The sequence below is a fragment of the Protomyctophum parallelum genome, assembly GCF_964188405.1.
Source record: "Protomyctophum parallelum genome assembly, chromosome: 6".
NCBI classification, from domain to species: Eukaryota; Metazoa; Chordata; class Actinopteri; order Myctophiformes; family Myctophidae; genus Protomyctophum; species Protomyctophum parallelum.
The window spans coordinates 20,154,822-20,179,784 of record NC_139701.1 but is presented as its reverse complement, the minus strand read 5'-3'; the positions used below and the strand labels follow the sequence as shown (position 1 = coordinate 20,179,784).

Below are 24,963 nucleotides of genomic sequence, written 5' to 3'. Positions count from 1 at the left end.
ATTTTCACCTGGTGTTTTCATTATTATTTTAGCACTTATCCTAGTGATGGCACGATGGCAAGAAATATATAAGTGCAAAAAAGTGTTAATTATGGTGAAAACTGGGACAATTTGGTTGTGGTGAAAGTCACAACCAGAACATTGTAGTGTAAGTGTTTTACAGATATTTGTCAGGACTTGGGACACAGACAATCGGATGACCTTGAAACAATCCGGGCCAAACTGGGAGGTCTGGTCATTGTAATTTCAGGGGATGTTCAAGTTGCCCGAGGGACAGATCAGAGAACTAGAGCTTGAGTGACACCAGGTATTTAGGTCCGATGCTGATACAATTAGTTGTAACTAATACGATTAGTTGTTTTTTATTTATATCTCAGGCAGTTTGTTGATAAATCGTTCAATTAATTTGAAAAACTAAAAATGTCTTTACTTTGTGTTGAGCTTGAAGATCGGTATGTATATATATTCCAAACTTTGAAAAAATTACACATATAACATGCCCAAAATAGGGATGCTAGGTTGAAAGAGGTCAAAAATCAGGGCACATCGGCTGCATAATTGCCAAGAACCATATAGTCAAAAAAGTCAAATAAAGGCCGATATCGTACAGGTTCTCGATAGAACGTCTAAATGTTTAATAATCCTATTTCACTGACAAAAGAAACACACAGAAGACTTGTTGGAAGGCAGTGACTTGATGTGTGCCGTTTTATTATGGGATCAGTGCCTTACTGTGAGTGTAATGTTATAATCTATTTGTAGATGCTTTGCACAACTGTAAAAAGAAAAAAACTATACAAACTACACGATGCTGACAATTATCTAACATAAGTCTTATCCCCAGATCAACCGTTTTGCTTTTTGAAGCTTACTAGAAGCAGTACAGTGGCAGTGATGCCCTCCTATAGATGGGGTTTCTATGTACATGCATTTGTGTGTCGTGTTGTGCACATCTGTATACCCACGTAAATAATCGAACCAATGTAACAGAGTATGACGTGATCGCAAATCAACAGTCAGACACGTTACATGTACACACCCACGGACATGAGCGCACACATTCATACTTCATGTTTGGACTTTGGTGAGTGTGGGTTTAAGCACTTTAAACCCTACTACAGTATGACCTCGGTCCCCCAGGGGTCTATACTTTGTCTCCTCCCTACAAGCTCACAACATGTCACAACATGATGTATTGTGAGCTTGTAGATCTGATATTTCTGCTATATATTGTGACATTCCCAGAAAAGGGACACTAGGGTCCATTTGATGAAGTGAGGTCGTTGACAGTATACTCCCGTGTATGTAGCAGGCATTACATTCTCTCAACATTATGCTACAATGTAGCAGGCATTAAACTCTCTCAGGTCGGGCATTACACAGATTCTCCAAACAAGTGAACAAGTGGAATAAATAGTTGTTGAAGAGTGAGTCACAAGACGCTTGGAAATAGAACAGCCACTTGTTCTTCACAGATATCATTGCCCAGAGACATGGATTAAAAACAAACAGATGGATACTGATGGCAGTGCTGCCCCCTACCGGCCGTCCCCATCACAGCAGGAGGTCGGTAACAGAGGGCAGCAGATCGGCCAGCTCTGATTGGATGTTGGCAGTCTGAGTGACGGGGTTGCCACGGAGATCGAGGCGTGTCAGCTTGGGGCAGGAAGCCAGGGGCTGCAGGTCAGCCAGCGTGGCTATTTCTGTATGCTTGAGTTAATTCATAACAACTTTTGTTTAAAGATGTGTATTAGACACTATGATTTTTCAGATAGTGACAGGAAAGAAAACCTCGCAATTGAATTTTTTTGTTAGTAGGGATGCACCAAGTATTTGGCCATCAAAACTATTCGGCCGAATAGTGGCAAAAAATGCATATTCGGCGGTTCCTCAATCAGCCGTCTTCAGCCAACCTGTTACAGGATCATTCTGACTTATTGCTGTGAGTTTTCTCTGTATTTTTTATGTGGTCTCTGAAATTTCTAATTTCTAAGATACATTGTGCAGCCTCAAGACCATCCTAAAATGAAAGTAAAATGTACAAACATTACAGCGATTATCCTGGTTCCTAACTCTTTTCAACAAGGTATAGAGGGAATCATGCAGCTATTAGAGTCAAGTACCATACCACAATAATATAGAGCGTAGAGTGAATTTGTTATCAGTGCATAATGAGCAAAGTAAAAAAATGACAGCCTCACATGACATTACTATGCATCGTGGGTCTGAACCTGCCTCAAGGCCTCTAATGCATTTAAGCCCTTCTCTATGTCATGTGTACACTCTCAACGCCAGTCCACACCAATGCAACTAGTCACAACTTGTGCTCTGGATTGACCAGTTGCAGACCGGACCTGTGACCTGTGAGCTAGTAGATCTGATAATTGAAAATGTTTTAAATTGGGTCAAGAAGCCTAATTTTTTTTTTTTTTAATTCAAGGATACTGTTGTTTTTTAACACAACTTCTTCCAGTCTGGGCATGTGATAAAGTCCATCCAAGTCCTGTATGGCGTTATCATTAGCCTCGAGCACCTGAAAGGAAGACACACTTGTTATACGATTTATTGCCCAAGAAAATAAATCAATATCTGTAAACACAACTTCCCTGTAATAATCCGACCACAATGAAATGATGAACAAGACTAGAAAAAGTGCCCTTCTGGGCACAGGTCTCCACCAGGTTATCCACAGATCCGTGCAGTTAGAGGTAAAAACACTTTTCGGCCAGTTATAGCGCCACCTTGAGGCTGAGTTGAAATTGTTCATGTGGCATTTTGTCCTCGGCCTAGTGGGAATGTGGGTGCACAATTTCACGGAAATCACGCGATGTGTTCATGATTTGCAGCATTTTGTTTGAAACTGAGCACTCCTGTGAACTTTGGAAGCCAATCTTAACCAATCAGGATGGAGTCTGAGAAATCTGAAAGACTGGTTTGGTTGAATGGCTCTAGAGAGACTGTGTACCAATTTGCGTGATGTTTGGACAAAATCTGTAGGTGTGCTGTGCAAAAACTTGTTTTGCACAAAGCGGCCTCCTGGTGGCGCTATAACAGGCCGTTCTGGAAAGTTTGGGGCAGAGGTTCATCGTTGGCATCCAGGGAGTGTGTGTGCAAAATTTGGCATCGACCGGGTTAACGGTGGCCGAGATTAGCTGCTAACGGACGGACACACACACACACACACACACACACACACGGACGGACGGACGGACGGACGGACGGAGTGCAAAACATACTCTCTCCCCATGCCTTCGGCCTGGTGGAGACAATAAGGAATGAGCTGCCAGCATTCTATGTGTGACAGATATTGGTGTTGGAACCAAAGCTTATTTACCTCCAGGCACTGTAGCATGGCGAACTGAGGAGGTAGCCTCAGGAGCTGATTGGAGGACAGATTAATATGGGTAACCAATAGCAGCTGGTCCAGGTGGCATAAGGTTGTGAGGTTCTGTCATAAATAAGAGACAAATTACTTAAAATACTACTTACAGTAGTACTTACAATAGACTACAATTTACATCAAATAAAACTGAACTACACAGTACTAAGTAGACAGGACAGTGAGGTCGTGACTCATAACAGAAGTGAAAGTAGTAAAATTGTCATTAGGGCTGCAATGCTTATTTACAACTATGTAATTCAATTAGATGATACAATTAAATGTAAATAATAAGGTAGTTATAAATGGTAAATAGTTATCAGAGTCCAAATGGATATCTTGAAGTTGCTTAAAATTGTATAAAACCACTTAGTGGTACTCAAAAATATTCACTTTTTATTATATTTATATTATATAAAGACAAGCATCCCAATTTCTTTCTAAAATTGTGCTAATATTTGTGTGTCAATCGATTAACAAAACACTATTTGCCATAATTAACCCACTAACCTTGTCAGAGATGCTGAAGACGCGTACTTCGGCGTACTCCATTTTGAGAATGGTGTTTTCTATCATGAACTTACTGCACAGGTCACCGTAGTAGGCACAGCGCATGGAATCCACTTCCTAAGGCACAATACAGGGCAAAAAGGGCTGGATGGGCTTTCTGCACAAGCACACAACGGGTGCACGAGATTTTACGAGACTGTACTTACTTTGAGTGTTTGAAAGTGAGCCAGGGTCTCTTTCTCATATCCCAGCGGGTCCAGCGCTCTCATCAAGAGGATGATTGTCAACAAGCACCCTGCCGAGGAGAGGACAGAGAGAGAGAGAGGTTCAAAGACGACATCATCATCAAGGGAGTGTGACAGGATCCGTTTATGGTTTCACTGGAAGTAAACAATATTCCCTTTTTTTGTTTCCCATGTTTAAAAAACATATACATTAGGATTTTCAACAAAAAAATCACAAGCACAATGTTTTGAAAACAATTTAACAAAAAATAATAATAATAAAAAAGTAGTAGTAGTGAAAATAGCAGATCTACAAGCTCACCAGTTGTAAATCGGCTATTTTCTCTAGTTTGGGTCTCGGGGAGACATCAAATATGTTTTGAGCTAGAAGGAACGGGAACGACTGGTCTATTACTCGTATATAAAGCTCTTAATGGTCTTACACCTTCTTATCTCCATGACTGTCTGCCAAGATATGTCCCTAACCGCCCCCTCAGGTCCTCCACTGCTGGCCTACTCGAACTCCCCAAAAAGGTGGCTACTAAAAAATATGGTGAGGCAGCATTCTGCTTTTATGGGCCAACAGCCTGGAATAAACTACCACTGCCGATCAGGCAGGCACCCTCTATAGACATCTTTAAGACACAGCTTAAGACTCACCTTTTCACTCTTGCTTTTAGTTGAGTTTTAAAATATCTGTTCTTATTTTTGTACCACTGCCTTTGCCTGATTTGCCACTGTGATATGCTCTTTGCTATTGCCCTATTATTTTAACTGCATGCCTGTTTTAACCCGGTCCATGCCAAATTTTGCACACACACTCCCTGGATGCCAACGATGAACCTCTGCCCCAAACTTTCCAGAACGGCCTGTTATAGCGCCACCAGGAGGCCGCTTTGTGCAAAACAAGTTTTTGCACAGTACACCTACAGATTTTGTCCAAACATCACGCAAATTGGTACACAGTCTCTCTAGAGCCATTCAACGAAACAGGTCCTTCAGATTTCTCACACTCCATCCTGATTGGTTAAGATTGGCTTCCAAAGTTCACAGGAGTGCTCAGTTTCAAACAAAATGCTGCAAATCATGAACACATCGCGTGATTTCCGTGAAATTGTGCACCCACATTCCCACTAGGCCGAGGACGAAATGCCACATGAACAATTTCAACTCAGCCTCAAGGTGGCGCTATAACTGGCCCAAAAGTGTTTTTACCTCTAACTGCACGGATCTGTGGATAACTTTGTATGCCAACTCCCTAGAGGCCAAGGAAAAACCTTTGTCTGGAATTTTTCACATCTGCTCTTTATAGCACCACCAGGAGGCCGACATATGTAAAACACATTTTCTATTATTACTCCTTCAGATTTTATCCAAATTTCACGCAAATCGGTACACATGATCTCCATAGTCATGTGATCAACACAGGTTTGTTTGATTTCTCATATTCCATCCTGATAGTCCACGATTGGCTCCTACAGTTTTCAGGAGTAGCCCGCTTTGTACAAATCGCCACAACTCCTCAACGCAGCGTCCGATTGCGATGGAACTGTGCACGCATATTCCCACTAGGCTGAGGAAGAATCCTGGTGGAGACCTGTGCCCAGAAGGGCACTTTTTCTAGTTATTAAATGCATTTCTCCGCCCGTCTGTTTGTACATATGTAGTTACTAGTTCACATGCAGTATATCAAGAACCGTCCGACTGACTGACTTCAAACACGACACTGATTCATTCAAATTAAATGACAGCAGGTAGCGTACTTACATTTATTGAGAGGTTCCAGCTCCTGGAGTTGATTACAAGACTGCAGCTCAGACTGTAAGACAGAGGTCTTTTCCACTGACAGTTCACTCCTGCAAAGAAAGAAAATCACACACAGAATTAAAATTATTTCAACAAAGTATATGACGGGCCCAGGCCGTAGCGTAACGGTCTGGGCACCGGACTGGTAATCCAGTCGCAGTGTGCCGCGGGTTCGACTCCCGGACCCGACACGGCCTTTACTGCATGTCATCCCCCCATCTCTCTCCCGTTTCCTGTCAGCCTACTGTCTGTCCCTTCAAAAATCAATAAAAGGCGTAAGCCGCAAAAAAATATCTTAAAAAAAAAAAAAAAAGAAAAAAAAAAAAGTATATGACGTGCAGAATCACCAGACAAACACATGCATGTGCACGTACCTGAAAAGTTCCTGGTCAGTGGCAGAATCACGACACCAGCTCGTAGTTCGACCTAGGGACGTTAAGAGCATTGAAGATAATGCTAGTGGGATTGTATGATTCAGCTCAGGACAATAAGTACACAACATACAGATGGTGTGTGTGTGTGTATACTATACATATATATATATGCAAATATATATATATACCCATGTAGAGTGCACAGTCTCGATGTCTATGTTTCTCAGTCCAGTGTACAGTGATGTTATGTTCATTGTTGAGGTCACTGATGGTCCCAGGGGGCAGGTCACATATCTGAGGCCAGGTTAAGGTTCATGAATCAACAGACTGGCCCAAAACCAGTGGTAGAAATATACTATATACTCAATGGTACTCATATACTCAATACTGCCATGTAGGAATACAAGGTAAAAGTATGGAGTTCACTTGAGTAAAAGTATTGGTATTAAATCTACTTAATAGTACCAAAAGTAGAAACTAGTATTCATTGTGCAGAATGTTGTATTTCACAACTTTTCAAATGTATACAAATATTTAGAAAATAGCAGATCTACAAGCAGATCCGCTATTTTAAAAAGGCCAAAATGTGTATAGGGTTGAAGTGGTTACTTAATAGTGTATGTTTTATTTTAATCAAAATCTACAATGTAACTCAAAAGGTGTAGTGGAGTAGTAGGAAATAGTAGTAGGAGTAGTAGAAAAAGTACAAAATAATTGGAAATACTGCAGTAAAGTAAAACATACCTCTTGACACAATACACAATGCATTTCCAACTGAAGAGATTTTCAGAAAATGATAATGCCAAATCAATCAGCATTGCATAGTCTTTCTCCATTTCACTCTTCATAGGTAGAGCAAGTGGCATGCAAAGAATGATTAAACAAAGGAAGGTAATAACTAACATAATGTAGCTTGTACAGTATCGTGGGAGTCATGCAACAAGCATTTTGTTTTTGTTGGACATAAATTATGTTCAATTAAATGCTGTCAGTACATACAGTTCAGCTGAGGTGAGTCGGAAGATTTAATACATCCAGCAGAAATAGTTCCCTCATATCGTTTGACAAGGAAAGCTACGCAAATATTTAAAAACATAAAAGGTTTAAACAAAGACGCCCAGGGCTTGGTTTAAAGCTGTAATCTGTGACTTATTTGAATGGATAGAATTGATATTTTAATTTAACCAATCTGTATGGTAGAGTATATTAGTACAATATAACTATCACATCAGCAGTGGTTGGAGGCGGTGTCCCTACTCTTCCATTGATACATTTAGACCCTGGTGTCGGACAGTACACCTACAGTATGGGTTGACAAGTAGTACTGGCTGAAGGCCGTAAGCCTCGGTTGTATCTCCCTTGGTCATGGGGGGATTCCTTCTTGGAGGAGCAGCAGATGTTTGGTTTCCCGTGTGGGAGACCCGTGTTCGGAATCCTGGGTATTACAGTTGCAATTGCAACTCTCCGAAGAGGACATAGCTTCAAGGTTCACAGTTCAAAAACTTTATACGGTAGTCCATCAATGCAGGCAATAATGGAAATGTGTCTTAAGTTCAAACAGTTAAGACTGTTATAAGCGACATAACTCTAACTACTAAACCCGTAAACCTAGTGTGTGATAAAAGCAAAGGATACCCAGACAGGGCTGTACTTGAAGCGAGGATGGACACTCCTCCATTCCACCCTCTGGGGCATGCCGTCCAGCACCAGCAGCAGCCCCACCGACTTCGGCTGGTAGGAACAAAGACACGGATGGGAGGAGGTGAAGAGAATGTAGGTCAGGACAGTAAAAATCCTCAGCGTACATTTAACACCGGGATTGTACAAATGTAATTAGGTTACATTGCATTTGTACAATCCCAGAGAATCAGAATAAATCTTGATTACCACATCACAGGTTTTCAGGTGTAAAGAAGTGGGTGTGGTTTTCATGTAAATTTCAAATACATTTGTAATTAATTATTGTCGAGTTATATATGGATGTACGGAAGGTATTCAGAATTGGTGTAAGATATAAGGGGTCAAATGATGATCATCTGTGTTCACATTAACTGATAACTGGAAACAGAGAACTCTGAGTCTCTCACCGCATTCCATTGCACTGGTGAAATGGGGGGTGGTGAGATCCTTATCAGTACCAGTCAAGGGGTGTGAAGCCATTTATGACCTATTCAGAGGAAAGGTCTCAACTTACTGCAGGACATGTCTATAGGTTACTAGGAGCCATAACCTGGTTCTTTAATTCCTTTCATTGATAAATGTGTTCTAAGTAACCAATATTATACTGGGTTAGTAAAGCCTAGATAATATAAGTATGTAATGATCTAACAGTTGATCTAGAGATAAGCAGCAGCTCACATGACAGAAAGTGATGGGAGCTGTTGCAAAAGCTGTCCCAGTGGGTGCACAGGCAATAAAGGTCCGTGCTTTCTCATTGGCTGAGACAGCTGTCCCTGTCGATCTGATTGGTTGCAAAGGCAACTCCTCTGCTTCAAGTGTACTGTTCGGTTAGGAGTTGAATTAGATTCACCAGACCATCGTGACAGAACCGAGCAGAAGGCCAGCGGTAATTATAATGATATGATTTGTGCATTATTCATAACTATGTTTTAATGTGTAATATGATAATTAGATTGTAACCAAGTGTTATTGTGTTTCTTTTCTCCAATTAATAATCTTGAATGGTAGATTTAAAACCACACAGTTACAAGTGGCCACATACCTGGTACACACTTATTACAAGTAGCCAAATACCTGGCACACTTATTTAGTGGGTGGAATACCACACAAACGTGGAGCCACACACACATTACAAAGTGAGCATAGTGGAACCACACAAAGTGGAATACCACACACATGCACACTTACCAGGTGGAACCTCAAAAAGAGGAATACCGCTTATGTTTCAATATAACTACACTTCTCCAAATGAGAGCAGGGTTAGGTATTAGACTTTAAGGGCGTGCTAAGCACAAATCCAGGGTACTAGTATCAGTCTGCGTGGGGAAGTTTGAACAAACGTGTGAATGTTGATATATGTGTTTTATGTTTAAGAATGAACTAATAAAAACCCTATAAAAAGCACGTTTGATTCGTAAAATAAGGAAGTTATTGAAGCATTAAACAAATCAATTGTGCGTATTAAACCTAGCTAAATCTGCTTGTATTCTGGGGAATTCGGATCCCGGCAAATCTCACCGAAAACCGGACAATTATTATTATTTAATAATAATAATAAATGTATTACTATATAGTATAAATAAACATACAGATAGCATACAGTATGTAGTAGCAGGTATGTACAGGACATGACATTTAGAGCATTGCATTGTAGATGAGCTGCCTCATCTACATGCAGTACAATACATGACATTTAGAGCATTTTAGAGCATGACATTTAGAGCATTGTAGCATGTAGATGAGCTGCCTCACTACTTTAAACTGGGAAAGGCATTTGGGAAACAAAAGAGGTACAGATGGTAACTTTACACTGAGGATTTTACAGTAGGTATAAATAAATCAGGTACAGTCTGAGAGATCTCCATTTTAGTACCCACATTGACGGGCCCGGATAAAGCCACGGCCACTCTCTCCTCCTCGCGGCTGACGTACACGCAGCTTATCATCTCTTCGCGCTCCGCTGCAGGACGGAGGAAACAGAGGGTGCAAAAGAACCAGCATGATGCCACAGTGTTGGCTAAAGCAGGGGTTCCCACACTCGTTCAGCTCGAGAGCTCAAAGAGAAATTTGATGTCTGATCCAAACGTTTTTTTGGGGAACAAAATAGAAAAGTCTGAAATATTCTTTAATTAATTGTAAAACAAAGTTGTATTTTAATTTTTTTGTAATGAATTGGATAACACACACACACACACACACACACCTCTGCCCAGCAGCCACCGGTAGTAGAACCAGGCACTCTGGTCGTTGGGGTCGGTGAAGAAGGCGTTCTGTACAAGCTCATATTCTGAAAAGAGGAGAAAAAAAACACATTGGATTTATCTGTATTGTGGGATTGTAATTGTGTGTCATTGATCAAATTGATGAGTAAATAAACAACAATAAATACTATATTATTATTGACCATCAAAAATCATCAATTTCAGTGTTGTCATGTAAAGTTTTTCTGTTCAATTCAACGACCGTACCTTTGAGCAGCTGCTCCTCGCAGACGCGGTGAGAGTGGGTTTGCGGGGAGGGCGGCTGCGAGGCGTGGGGCGTCTTGCGGCAGGGCTCAGGGGGCTCAGGGGACTCCGGGTGGAGCAGGGGCAGCAGGGTGCTGCGGTAGTGCCAGCTGGAGTAGTTGGAGAAGTTGGAGCCTATGAGGCGATCGGTGAACTGCAGCTCCTGATCCACGGGCACGCCGGACATCTTGACCACCATCCTCCGATAGTCCCAGCAGTGAACTGGGCGAGAGAACATGGTGCGATATGAGGGGCTGCCTATTTATAGCTTCATGTTTAAATTAACAGCTTAGAACTTAGGGTCTTTTTAATGATATAAAACCGACAAAACTGTCTATTCTCTCTAAATCTACGTCGCTGTTCATGGTTTTGATAAAAATGGCAATGTTCTGTCCTCATTTCTCCAAGCATCTCGTTTGGAATATTAACGCTTCTCTCCAAGAGAGATCAGATGTGACATTAGAGGCCAGCCAATCATGAAAATCTCGCCACTACATGGCTACTGATATCATTGATCAGCTTTGCAAGCTGATAAAATGAAACGCTATGGTTAATATGCTTACTTGGTGTACAGGTCTGATCAAGAGATCAGGTACACAAAATACATTTCCTTTCAATCCACCAGCAGTCCAGCACTCACAGTTGCGGTCGTCCTGACTGAGGCAGAGGTCGCACAGGCTCAGCTCCCGGGCCCAGTTGGGTCGAGGCAGGCGGGTGGACACCCATCCGCGGTGGTGCCAGCTGCCGTAAGACTTGGGGTTCACCTTCAGACAGGACTCCAGAAAGGACAGCTCAGCCTCATAGATCTTCTGCACCTCGTCCTCCTCCCTGAAACAACGCATCATTGTGAAAGTTATTCCAGTCATCCAGAAAAAAATAAAATAAAAATCCCAATATTTTATAGAAATTTCTTTTAATTTAACCACATTCAACCTTGTGTCCCTAGGTTTAGGTCATTATACATACTGTAGGCTGAAAACAGACGATATGCAAGCTCACGTAGTCTTGTCACATCACGTGAGCTAACATTGCAGTAACATTGTAGTAGTAAAAGTTGAACCGTACCAACATAACAGAAAGACAAACCTTAACATAAAAAACACATTGATTAAGTTTAGGAGAATAAGAGAACGTCTCTGAATATCTAGGGAATAATTCCGGGGGCTCGAATCTAACCTGACAGTCTCCAGATGCGTTAAGATCTCTCTCCTGTAGTTCCACAGGGTGGCAAAGTCAGGATTGGACGACAGCAGCTGCTGGGTCAGTTGAATACCCGCCTCATCCAGGATACCCTCCTTCCTCTAATAATTATACACAATTGAGGAGAGAAGACAAGACATTTAGACAGCAGAAAATACTTTGTGTGGGTATAAACATATTTCAAATAGATAGTGGTTTGCATTATGGGAAGCTATAAAAGAGACAAATAATTGTTCTGTCTTTATGTAGAAGATTAAACCAGTACATTCTCTCGTATTCATTAAAGCTGCACTACAGAACTTGTTTTAACGGATAAAATATTATTTTAACCAATCTGTATGGTAGAGTATGTAAATACAATATAACTATCACATCTGCAATGGTTGTAGGTGGTCTGACTGACTAGTCGTTGTGAGCTTGTAGATCTTCTATTTTTCACATTATTTATCTGTGGAACTGAATCAAACTAAATTGCTTGTCAGGGTGGGGGTTTCCCAACTTCATTTTAGGGGGGTGTTCACAGCCTGAAAAGGTTGAGAACCACTGCAGTAAGAAACCTACTGATTTGTTGAAAAGTAGCACTTCATGAAGCTCATAAGTGCCATATCTCCCCTAGCCTCGGAAACCCAGACGTTTTTATTTCCAGGGAGAGAAAAAAAAAGTCTGGGTCCGAGTCCACTTCAATTCGGCATAGAGTAGCGCAAACATCACTCACTCTCTGCTGATTTCTGATCTGCACCTTTGTTAAATTGACACACACACATGTACACACACACACACACTCCTCTCTCTCTCTCTCTGTCGCTCTAAGTAATTAGTCTCATGTTGCGCAGCTGCGCATAGTTTCTCCCGGCGGAGCCTGCCGGGAGCTGCCTATGCCATAGAAAGCATAGGTGAGTTCCAGGCTATATCTCCCCTGAACAAGGGAGGATTGCCAGACGCAGGTTCAAATCACCAGTACGACACAAAACGTACGGATTGCCGCTTTAAAATGCAGGCATTCAAAAATTACCTTCGAAAAACAGGCATCTCTGGCAGCCACATAGATCTTTAATTTCTTCTCTCGTTCTTTCTTCTTCTCCTCCTCTTGCTGAGCGGTGGATTTGATTTTCACTCGACCGTGCTGTGGGGTTGAGAGGGTGAAGGTACAGGTTACAGTTCACTACTGCTGTGGGGTTGAGAGGGTGAAGGTACAGGTTACAGTTCACTACTGCGCTGTAGTAACAGCGTTGCTGTTGGGCAGAAACCATATATGTACATGTTTCAACTTATTATATTTATTGCTCTCAACAGGCCAGAAAACTAAGGCCCGGCCCTACCTGGGCCCTCAATTAAACCCTGTACACTCAAGACGCTGCCACCCTTAGATCTCCAGAGCTGACCTGACCTGTTCCATATGTTGATCTGACCTCATCAAACCCTGTAGACTCAAGACACGCTCCATATATGGCCAGTACGGAATTCATTCCATATGTTGATCTGACCCCCCCATGCCAAAGCACCAGCGCTCGCCCAGCAACCTGCTGTCACCCAGGCAGATGTGTGCACGCGACCCTTAAAGGGTGAGGTCGCTTCTCGCCCTCAGGCGTCTTACTGGTTAAATAAATGTAGGCACTACTTGGTTGTATCAGAGTGTCATGGAAAGCTTAGCTTAATCAGTCATTTTCACTATTTTAGAAACATGTCGGTGATAAGTAAGTGGATAACTGTGTCTATGCCGGGTTTTATAAACTTTTGTTTTAACCAATGAAAAGTATTAATTAACAAGTGCTTGTGAACACCTGTGGCTAGACACCTGCGAGATGGATTGCTGAGGTGGAGCGCAACACCTACCATCAGCTCCCACTCCTGTACTTACTTACTTTGTTACCCAAGTCGTGCTACTCATACGCTGAGTTGGAAGTGCCCAAACTCAGAACCTTGTGGTCTAAAGGCGAGTGCTCTACCAACTGAGCTATATTACACATCTATGCACAATATTATAGAATGACTGCCATGTCTTGGGCAATCAAAATGTAGGAATGTCAACACCAAAGAAACAAGACTAGGGGTGGGACAAGTACAGTAACTCACAATATGATACTGTGACGAACATCACGATACAGAATATCTGAAATCGAATTTATGAATCTCTTACCATCCTTGTGGGTTGGGATCCAGGAACTCCTGGTGTGGGGGGGGGGTCACCTTTAAATGAACACTGAGCATTAACTGTGTAGGCCTACATTGATGGTACATTGATGCACCCACAGTGCATGGCAGCTCTTTTGGTTAAAACATAAAATCCACTATATTTTGATAGTAATCAGTGTTTGTTCAGTATTAAGGGTCTCCCTAGCTCTGGTCCATAACGCTATGGACCAAAGCTAGGGTCTCCCATCTATCCAGCTCTTTAATGAACGGAAAGTCAGATGGGTTGCCAATTTCACCCAATAAGGATGGATGGAGTACCCATTTATCAGCTTCAGTTTTAGTGTTCCAATACGAATTACTGTATGTCTGTTCATTTCTTTGTGTAATTTCACTTGTTTATCCTGTGTCCTGTAATTGTATGTTCTCTCTAATGATTGTATCAAATTAGTAGCCAGACCTGAAAATGAATGTTCTATTTAAAGAGCTGGAGAGCTGAAGAAACACTATATGCTTACTATCAGAATATAGACCTATTAACACTTATTTGAACAAAAAGAAAATCACTTAAGGTATGTCTAACATATTTAATGCACATGACACAACCCCCCCACAGCCATTTATACAGCACTGGGCTGGGCTCCCAAGCAGCTCATTCACAACAACATTTAGATTCAATAACAGTAACGTTAGCATGTGTCCATATAGAAAAACAAAACTAATTCGAATCTACGAAAGTAAGATTACTTACGCAAATTCACACAGCTGAATTGTCTCCGTTTACTTTATGTTTTATTTCGTAATACGGTTAGATTTGTCTGTGTCACTCTAGTAAATGACTGTGACTACAATTTCTCTGTGTTCCGTCTCACAAAACAGACGTCATCAAGTAGTTCAAGCAGGCAAGGATGGTGTTCTGGCGTCATCTAGTGGACAAAGTAGCAAACAACAGATATGAAAGGGATTTTGAGGTTATAAATCAGTAATAATGACAGACACAAGTGGTGGAAATTGACTAAGTACATTTACTTAAGTTCTGTACTTAAATACAATTTTGAGGTATTTGTACTTTACTTGAGTATTTCCAATTTCCAGTACTTTTGCTCCACTACATCTTAGAGGCAAAAATTTTACTTTTATTCCACTACATTTATTTGAAAACTTTGGTTAGCCTAATAGTTACTTTGTAGATTTTCATTATTATGACAAAACATACACTAACCACTTAGTGGAGAGGAGGTGATCGCCCTAGTGATCGCCCCAGCCTGTTTGTGCGAATAACCCCCTTCCGATTAAACCTTCGTCCCCAACCTGTGCATACTGTATATTTCATGTTTAGAGGAAATGTATATGTTGCTTTAAATTATTATTGTTATATCACTTACTGTTACTGTGTTAACTTATTATTCATGTCATGTGTGAGTGGATAGGACCCGAATGGAAACAAGGCCGCAAGGTCTTTCTTCGGTGAGATCCTTTTTTGAACAAAGATGCCTGACTGTACATTGTGCTGTTTGCATTTATGTTGCCTAATAAAGTATTAAATCAAAGCCCTATATACATTTGCTCACATTGTGATCTTGTAGATCTACTATTTTCAACATTTTGTACATGAAATGGGACATTCTGCACAATGAGTACTTTTACTTTTGGTACTTTATACATCTTGATGCCAATACATTTGTACTTTTAATCAAGTACATTTTGAATTCCAGAATTTTACTTGTAACAGAGTAGTTCTAGTTCTAGGTACTTTGAAGGGCATGTTTTGGACATTCAAAATCAATTGGCTTTAATAGACAATTCATCAAAACCCACATGGCATTTTCTTGAACCCAAAATATATATTTTCCAAAACGAGAGTGGACAACACACGCGTTTCAGCCTGGTTGGCTATATATATATATATGTATTTATATATATGTATATATATATTTATATAACCAGGCGTTTCAGCCTGGTTGGCTATATATATATATATATTTTTGTAACACTTGCTATGCATCCCACGTTTATAACGCATTATGAACACACATAAGATATTATAATCTAACCCGGGAGCAGTATGGGTTAGCGCCCCAGCCTGTGTCTTCCGTGAGGAAGAAGCCCAACAAACCCACGGTGAGGCCTTTAGGAGGGCCATTCAAGCCTCAAGCGGAGCCTGCGGCACCACCAAGGGCAAGGTGGAGCCTGCGGAACCGTTGCGGCTTGAGAATCCACCATTCCTGAATAAAGTGCCTGGTGCTGGGAGTCTGGTGCAACGCACTGGGCCTGACCTGGTGAGAGGCTAGAGCAGGAGTGGACCTAGTGAGACGTAGGAGGGGCCCGGACAGGTGTCAACCCACAGAGCCTAGTCCTTCCATGTGCCAGAATGGTACCTCCCAGTCCCGGCAGAGTAGTTCAGGAGGAACGGATTGTGTGGCCCTGGTTTTTCCCTAATGGGACTTATCGAGGGTAGCTACTGGGACGTAAGTCGGGACTTGATCACTCCCGGCTGGGTCACCTGAGTGAGGGGTATGATGTTGCGAGACCCGAAACCCCGATGACCTTGGGATACATCACTGAGGATACGTCCCAGGTGCATCCATTAATGTATGTATTTTGTTATTATTCTCGTAAACATTATATTTATAAGCACTGAGAATAGTAGACTGACTATGAGAGAGAGAGATGGGAAGTGCAGTAAAGGTCGTCAGGATCGGGATTCTAACCCGCGACGCGATCAAGCTGGCTATAGGTGCCCAGACCGCTACGGCAGCGGCCCAGGCCCATATAATATTATATTTAACACTAGGTTTAACAAAAAAAGGCAGGTGTGAGTGAAGCCTAAGTGTAGGTCTTACACTAAGGCCTGACTCACACCTGCACAACAGATTGATGTATAGCTGATGCATGAGACTTATTGACTGATGCAAGCTCGCAATGCATTTCCAATGGGAGTCACATGGTTTGACACAACATTTGTGTTGTATGAGTGGGAGGGGGGCAGTCGAAACACAGCCGAAAGCCGTGCAACAAAAATGTTGTGTCAAACCATGTGACTTCCATTGGAAATGCATTGACACTTACCCTTTGTTTACATCTAGCATGCATCTAGCATGCATCAATGTTGTATGCTAGATCGAAAGGTGTGAGTGAAGCCTTAGGTTTCACTCACACCTGCACAACAAAGTTGTATAGCTGATGCATGAGACTTGTTAACTGTTGCCAGCTCGCAATTAATTTCCAATTACCCTTTGTTTACATCTACCATGCAACATTGTTGTTGCAGCTAGATGTATAGGTGTGAGTGAGGCCCTGCCATGCCATAACCATGTTTATTGAAATTATAGCTGTCATACATTTACACCGATTGCTCCATCACCTCTCTTATGCTGTGTAATGTGTTGGCATGTTCTGAATGAAGAAATAACACTAATAGGCTACCATGTCATATTATTTATTTATTAAAATGGTTTTAGAATAACACAGATTGCTCCAACACCTTCCTCTTTCCACTGCTGATCATGTCCAGTGCATGTAATTGATTGATTGATTGATTGAAATATTTATATAACAGTTTGCAGAATTACAGTACATTTCAAGCACAACTCAATACAAAGACTGTTAACTGTGAGTGGACGACCCAACAAAGCATTACACTTGTTTACAAGAGGGTCCACCTTGTTCAATTCATCAAAACAATTAGAGACGTACAAATAGACACTGCTTATAGCCAAAGAACAGAACAGAACAGTAATTCATCATAAAGGAGGTAAAAGGGGAAAAGAAACATATACAGTGAGGGGGAAAACAAAGGTGGGGGGGGGGGGGGGAGGTTCCGATTTTACGGGGGCCAGTTTCGAATTGCAGCCGTGCCCTTTGAGAGCGGTTTTGAAGGAGTCAAGGGATTCACATGTCTTAATGACTGTTGGTAGGGCGTTCCACATTTTGGTGGCATAGGAGCTAAAATAATTTAGTCCCTTGTTTGTGCCGAATCTGGGTTGTACATGGTTTGTTGCACTCCCTCTGGTGTTGTGTGTGGACTTTGTTAACATTAAGGAAGTATCTAGACAGGTATACATGGGTATCTTGGTGGTGTATCGAATCTTGTGGACCAGACCCATTGCAAGATGCTGTACTCTGTCGTCGACCCTAAACCATTCCAGCCTGTCAAAGTGGGCAGGGGTTCGGTGGGTTCGGGGGTTTCGGTAGTCCAAGTAGGAGCCTGACCAGTTTGTTTTGGGAGTTCTGGAGCCTTGTTTGACAGCTACAGCGATTGCGTCACAGCCACCGTACTTCCACCTAGTGGAACCGTTCTGAAAACAGTCGTTGCTAGGGCTGTGAATCTTTGGATGTCCCACGATTCGATTCCGATTCTTGGGGTCACGATTCCATTCAACTCGATTCTCAATCCAAAAACGATTTTTTAATTCAAAAGCATTTTTTTCCAGATTCAAAACGATTCTCTATTCAAATGGATTCTCGATTCAATACATAGGATTTCATCACAATCTACTCCAGCCAACTGAAGTGACTATACTACAGTAACTTGAAAATGACTGAAGACATGTTGTTTACTGTGATTAGGGTAAGCTTACATTTCATATCACAAACACCATGTAGTGAAAACTCCTGTAACTGTAACCAAAACATTTTTTGTGGAAATTATGAATCGATTTTGAATCGTTCATAACGGGAATCGCGATTCTAATTCGAATCGATTTTTTGACACCCCTAGTTGTTGCTTAAAGGGATTGTGACATTAAAAAAAAGGTTTTGGAATTGTTCTTGTTTTTTTTAGGTTTTCTAATCTCAATTGCACCCAAAAAACATGAACTTTTAACATTCAGTAGATTTTCTGTGATCTGGGGTTTTCTGGCTCAAACAGGTGCTCTGATTTGCCGGCAGTAAGTGACATCACTTACTGCAAATCCCATATATGTCAATGGGATTTGCCAGCAGATGTCACTGTTTCACTGTGTTGCCTGTTTTCATTGTAGCTCAAAAGGCCCAAAAAACCCCAAAGAAAACTTCAGACCACAGAAAATCCACTGAATGTTCAAAGTTCAGGTTTTTTGGGTGTAATTGAGGTCATAAAACCTAAAAGAAAAAAGAAAAATAAATGAAAATGAATGTCATAAAACCTTTAAAGTCCCGACTCCCTAGTATACGTTCATGGATGCGTTGTCGTCCGAAGAAGATGCTGAATGCAGAAGTACAGAAGTAAATTGAAACAGATGATCCGCTGTGGTGACCCTGATGTGAATTAGCCGGAAGAAGAGTTTGTATAGAAGCAGTAAGCTTGTCTATATTTCTTATTAAATGGTTATAAACACAATGGACAGAGTAGTTGCATTTGTTTATTGTATTCAGCAATTAACCAACCTTAACTTATATTGCAATGGGAAAAGATTGATTTTGTAGTTGGCTATGTAGACTTATACATTTGTAATGCTCTTGAATATTGTTGAGTGCATAATTTAAGTGTACATTGGTTTAAAATCAGCTTAATGTTAACAGTGTGAATTAAACGTTTAGTGAGAAAGCACAGTAGGCTAAATGTCTGGTTTTACAGAACTTTTATAGCATCTCATACTTCTGTTCCCTTCCCTCCATCTTATTTGTGTTAACACTAATGTATTGTTATGTTGTTTGTTATTTATGTAATGTTATTGTTATGTGTCTGGTACAAACAATATAGAGTACTACTCATGAGTTGGCCAGTGTTAAGACACACTAATGGGCATGTCAAAAGGCAGAACTGGTATAGCAACAATTGCGGCTTCTTTCTGTATTTTTACAAATTGGTGGCAAAAACCTAAAATAAATATTTATCTATAATGACATGCCAAAAATAGGTACAACAGGTTGACATTTTGGGGTATATAATTCCCCTCTAGACTGTATTGGTAAATGATGCACAACGTACCGATATAGTAAATTAAAAGATAATTCAGAACCATTGGAAAGTTGTACATTGCAGAATAATATGAGTTTGACACAAAATCCCAAGGCACACCTGGACTTGTCTCACACCAGTGTGCCCTCTGGCTCTGCACACCGGTTGGGAACCACTGCTGTAGGCAAACTATCACATTTGACTTTTTTTTTTACATTGCTGCAACTTCTTCAGTCAAAAGACTAGGTCTACGTTTTGAGTTTTGGTCTTGAGGTGGCAGCATTCCAATGAGTGTCGATATTCGACGCTCCTTTGTGCTGGCTGGGGGTGGTGGTCCGATGGCTGGCATTTTACGCTGCTGTGGGTCGGCTGCGGGTGGCAGCAGTCCAATGGCTCCAATGATCGACAGTCGGCGCTGCTGTAGGACGGCTGGCTTTGGTGTGTCCTGCGGACAACATCCAGTGGTGGCTTCAATCACTGTACATAAACCAAGGCACACAGACACAGTAAAGTATTTTTGTGTCATGGTCATGAATACTAACTAACACGTGATCTTAAGCCCGAGTTAGAGTTCGTCGTCTGACATTCTATACACAGAAAATACTGTAGCTGATCTACAAGATGTTACAGCACATACATTTGGTATTACTTACTAGTATTGAGGCTTTGCATCTCTTTGTCCAAAGTTTCAATTTCCTCAGCAATTCTCTTCTCGGTGCCTTCTTCTTTTTTCTTTCCACCAATTGCTTTGGCCATGTCAACAACTGCAAACAGATCATCAACATGAATGATTCAAAAACAGTTGAATTTACGTTTATTCATAATGAAAGATCACCCCCACTATGCTATACTCACTGGACATTTTCCGCCTTGGTCCTCCCGCTCCGATTGTGGACATTTTCCGAGGAGTGGGCAGGGTTTCTCCTCCACTGATCTCGCTTTGCAGATTGACAAGCGTTCGCCTGAATCCTGCCATCAGCTCCAGCTCCTTCTTCCTGTACTTCTGCTCCAGACATTCCTTCGTCTCTTCCTGTCTCTTCACCTCTTTCCTTCTAAACTTTTCCTCAAGCCTCTGGTGGACATCGTTCATGTCAGGCTTGAACGGCCGGCTGTCATTCACTGTCACCATCTCCGCTATCAGCTCAAACAGCCTGGTCACCTGGGCCTCGTCTGTCGTCTTCGTGTTGTCAAGGACGTGGTACTGGTTCTGACACTTCTCTACCACCCAGTGCAGGGAGGAGCCCTCCCTCTCTATGTACTCCTCCACTGGTACACCCGCCATCATGTCTCCGTAGGTGAACAGCAACAGCGTGTGAATCCAGACACTGTCATCGAACAGGCCCATGTGTTCCTCCACCGCCCTCCGATGAGCCTCTGTGAACGTCACGTCCATGGAAACGACCAGCAGAACAGCGTGGACTCCTAGAGGATTGAGAGACACACCTTGGACGATCTCTCTGTCCATCTCTTGAGTGCGCAGTGAAATATCATTACACCAGCCAGGGGTGTCGATCACAGTTATGAGTTGGCCGCCAACTATTGACGTCTTGTCCTGGCAGCGCTCGGTTTTGTGTGTGGCAAAGACACACCTGCCAAGGAGGATGTTTCCTGTTGCACTCTTTCCTGCTGTTTTCGGGCCTAGCATCACTACCCTGATATCCTGTAGCTCATTTCTGGATCCTGAGAAGAGAAGAACACTAGGCCATTATATACTGAAAAACGTGCATGCTGTAGCTACTTGAAACCAAACAGTGACACATACAGGTATTTCAATTGTTTCAATTCAAATTATATTTAAGGAACACTTAAAGGTGCACAGTGGTACCTTTTCTGTCTGTTCACTGTGTCTCAGATGATGAATGTGGACAGCTCAAACAGTTACCTGCCGATTATGTCTTTGTTGGGAATTTCAAGCTTACCACGGGCCACCTCTGAGACACGGAACCAGAATAAACATCATCTCTATTGACCATCATAGATGGACATTAAGTTGAAAAGGGTGAAGTTTTCCTTTAAAAGCTCATATATTTTCAAATTATTTTTACACTAAAGTAACATTCATTTTGAAAAGTAATTCTAAACCTTACTTTTGCGATTCTCTCTTTCTGTACTGACTTTAGCCTCCCGCAGTTTCACCCCTTGCTCCATTGCCTTTCTTTTATCCTCCATGCTCAGATAGATGATCTTATCTGGAATAAAAGGATTGTTGCCATTCGTAGCAAGCATTCCGTGGATTTTCTCCATCAAATCTATGACCTGGGTGCCATCGTGTGTATTCGTGTTGTCAAGGACGTGGTATCTGTTGCCACATTTGTCCACCAGAGCCTGCAGGTCTCCTCCTCCTCCCTCGATGTGCTCTTCTATGGTCTTGGCTCCCAGCCAGTCCCCTCTGGTGAAAACCACCAAGGTATACCTCCACATGTGCTCGCCAAGCAGCTCCAGGTGTCCAAGCGTCACCTCCCTGTGCTTACTGTCAAACGACGCGTCCGCATCGATTACCAGCAGGAAGGCGTGGGCCCCGGGGCGACACTTGAACAAGCTGCTTGTGACTGCCTGTTTGATCAGTCCAGGGGTGTCCTGGACAGAAGAGTCTTTCCACCAGCCCGGTGTGTCCACCAGGATCACAGCGGTTTGGTTGACGAAACCCTGGCGGACCACCGAGAGGGCCGTGCTCTTCTCGTCGTCCTGCTCCTTGATCCCCAGGATGGTGTTCCCTACGGAGGTCTTCCCGACACGTCGGCTTCCCAGCAGAACCAGTCTGAGCTCTGGGAGTCGACTCGGGACCTCTGGCAAATTAGACAAAACGTAGTGATATAAGAATGCAGAATGTTCATTATTAGGAATGAAAATAAAAGTTGAACGTGTATTGTTGGGGTCAGTAACGAATGCCTGGTTCAGGCCAAAGATTTGTGACGAGATGACACTTTTAAGCCCGATTTGCACTTCATCGTATCGTATGATGGTGTCACACGCTGAAAATAGAACGTGAAAATGATCTAGAAACTGAGCTTGTAGATCGTCTGTTCTGGGTGTCGGGAGCATTTTAATCTGGGTAATCTGGGTGTCGGGAGCATACCGTAAAAATGAAATTGTTGAGACAATGAATTAGGTCTGAATTACGAGTGAGTCCTCAAGGCCTACATCTATTTTGACTGTTGTACATCGTACCTGGAATCTGTAAACTCTGCTCCTGGGCCCTCTGACATCTTTTTGCTGCTCTTTGGGCTGCTTCCCGTTGCTTGATTTCAATCATCTGAAAGAGAGGCTCGTCTACCTCATAGTAACCACCGTTGTAACACACCATCTCATCTATCATCCCCAGTAGTGAGGTGACCTGGGACACGTCACCTTTGTCCTTGTTGTTGAAGACATGGTACCTGTGCCTGCATTCCTCCACTAACCAAAACAACTCCTCCCCCCCACTCTCCAGGTGCCGGTCTATGCTCATGCCCTCGAGGGAGTCCCCACGCGTGAACAGCACTAGGGTGTTCGCCCAAACCCTCTCGCCCAGGAGATTCATGTGTTCTTCTAGGGTTTTCCTCTGTGCCTTGGTGAACGGCGTGTCGATAGGAACAACGACGAGGAAAGCGTGCGGGCCGGGCAGACACCTGGACACGTGGAGCTTGAACTTCTGCTTGTCCTCCTCTGGGATCTCGGCACACGAGAGGGAGGTGCACCATCCCGGGGTGTCGAGCACGCTGAGCACCCTCCCGTCCACCATCTCGTGTCTCAGCTCGGACTGGGTGGTTCTGGTACGGCCACACTCAAACCGCTCTCTTCCCAGTATGGTGTTTCCTGATGAGCTCTTTCCAGACCATATCCCACCGATCAGAATGATTCTAACCTCGGACAGAGTGATGCTCGCTTTTGTCTCTGTATAAGACAAAATGAATACATTCCACAAAATAAAAAAGGTGAAAGGTAAGTGTTTGTTAAAACAAGACATAGAAAACACATATAAAACATTTACACACTATTTATGTATACACTATTTATGTATACACTATGTGTGTGTGTGTGTGTGTGTGTGTGTGTGTGTGTGTGCGCTCTCGCGCATGTGAGTGTGTGAGTGTGTGAGTGTGAGTGAGTGTGTGTGTGTGTGTGTGTGTGTGTGTGTGTGTGTGTGTGTGTGTGTGTGTGTGTGTGTGTGTGTGTGTAACTATAGTTTTTGCCGGCTGCCGAGCCCTAATGACTTTGGGACGGGCCTGTCTAGAATGAATGGACAGGTATCAGTCGAAAAGGGAGACATCGAAAAGGAAGGACGGGTGGGGAGGAATCAACATTTGGAATGTCAGAACAGGTCAGCTCCATGGAGATCTAAGGGTTTGATGAAGTATAAGATCAACATAGGTGATCTGACATAGTCTTCTCCATGTATGGCTATCTAGTATCCAGGGTTTGATGAGGTCAGTGTTTTGATCTTCATATATGGAGATGGACATGGCGCTTTGGCATGGGGGGTCAGATCAACATATGGAATGAATTATGTGCTGTCCATATATGGAGAGTACAGGGTTTGATGAGGTCAGATCAACATATTGAATGTCAGAACAGGTCAGCTCCATATATGGAGGGTGGCAGCAGGGGCAGTGTCTTGAGTGTACAGGGTTTGATGAGGGCCCAGGTAGGGCCGGAACTTAATTTTCAGGCCTATTGAGAACTATAGTTTTCGCCGGCTGCCGGTGACTAACTGACTGACTGACGGGAAATGGACGATTTCATAGGTAACGGCGACCTGCAGTCACAATAACATGCTGTTTGTGCCATCTCTAAAATCTTCTCAGGGAAGACTACTGCAGTCATTTTTGAGGGGCACTAGTCCCTAGCTCCTATGTCCAGCTTTGAGGGTAAATTTGTGTAAACACAAACATTGTCTTAAGACAAACATTGAATGCCATTGACAACGAATGACCATCCATCTTTGAGTGTTTGTTCAAACACAAACATTGTGTAAATACTGTGGCTCAAGAGGTAGAGCAGGTCGTCCAATGATTCTGATTGGCCGGAATGAGATGATGTATGATGATGTATGATAAGAGCGCCCCTCACTTTACAAGGGTGTGATTTTTTATAGCAAAGTGTCTCAGTCAGGGTATTGATTCCTGAAGAATGCCATTCATTTAAAATGGGATCGAAAAACGTCAACAAATATGTTTACACTGTAGGCCTATATATAATCTTAGACTTAAAAGCCAAGGCAGTTGTTATATAAATAAATGCTCTGCGTAATCATCTGTGAATGACCCCTTTGTTAATATATTTCAACAGACTTCAC

General features: G+C 42.4%; 2 protein-coding genes across 2 annotated transcripts; both read right to left on the bottom strand.

Moving 5' to 3' along the window:
* Positions 1 to 458: 458 nt before the first annotated feature.
* Positions 459 to 14,664, bottom strand: rabggta (Rab geranylgeranyltransferase subunit alpha). The gene is made up of 17 exons (XM_083767100.1): positions 14,559 to 14,664; positions 13,815 to 13,864; positions 12,690 to 12,800; positions 11,654 to 11,778; positions 11,118 to 11,305; positions 10,442 to 10,699; positions 10,177 to 10,260; positions 9,851 to 9,933; positions 7,929 to 8,024; positions 6,482 to 6,587; positions 6,294 to 6,345; positions 5,881 to 5,969; positions 4,096 to 4,184; positions 3,890 to 4,006; positions 3,335 to 3,448; positions 2,446 to 2,533; positions 459 to 1,703 (listed from the first exon to the last, which is right to left on the bottom strand). Exons 2-17 carry the CDS (start codon positions 13,815 to 13,817, stop codon positions 1,555 to 1,557), a joined length of 1,752 nt encoding a protein of 583 aa, XP_083623226.1. The 5' UTR covers positions 13,818 to 13,864; positions 14,559 to 14,664; the 3' UTR covers positions 459 to 1,554.
* A 4,472-nt stretch (positions 14,665 to 19,136) lies between these two features.
* Positions 19,137 to 23,516, bottom strand: LOC310859708 (GTPase IMAP family member 8-like). The gene is made up of 5 exons (XM_083766399.1): positions 22,857 to 23,516; positions 21,776 to 22,474; positions 20,544 to 21,368; positions 20,342 to 20,452; positions 19,137 to 20,165 (listed from the first exon to the last, which is right to left on the bottom strand). Exons 1-5 carry the CDS (start codon positions 23,407 to 23,409, stop codon positions 19,900 to 19,902), a joined length of 2,454 nt encoding a protein of 817 aa, XP_083622525.1. The 5' UTR covers positions 23,410 to 23,516; the 3' UTR covers positions 19,137 to 19,899.
* Positions 23,517 to 24,963: the final 1,447 nt, after the last annotated feature.

Excerpts from the sequence above, each read along its gene's own strand:
- rabggta (XM_083767100.1), bottom strand. Across the intron at positions 6,346-6,481 it reads AGACTGTGCACTCTACATGG|GTCGAACTACGAGCTGGTGT; the intron begins GTATATATATAT and ends TAACGTCCCTAG. Across the intron at positions 2,534-3,334 it reads CCATGCTACAGTGCCTGGAG|GTGCTCGAGGCTAATGATAA; the intron begins GTAAATAAGCTT and ends TCTTCCTTTCAG.
- LOC310859708 (XM_083766399.1), bottom strand. The coding sequence starts at position 23,409 with ATGGTGGACGGGAGGGTGCTCAGCGTGCTCGACACCCCGGGATGGTGC. Across the intron at positions 21,369-21,775 it reads AGAAAGAGAGAATCGCAAAA|GATCCAGAAATGAGCTACAG; the intron begins GTAAGGTTTAGA and ends TTCTCTTCTCAG. Across the intron at positions 20,453-20,543 it reads ACCAAGGCGGAAAATGTCCA|TTGTTGACATGGCCAAAGCA; the intron begins GTGAGTATAGCA and ends ATCTGTTTGCAG.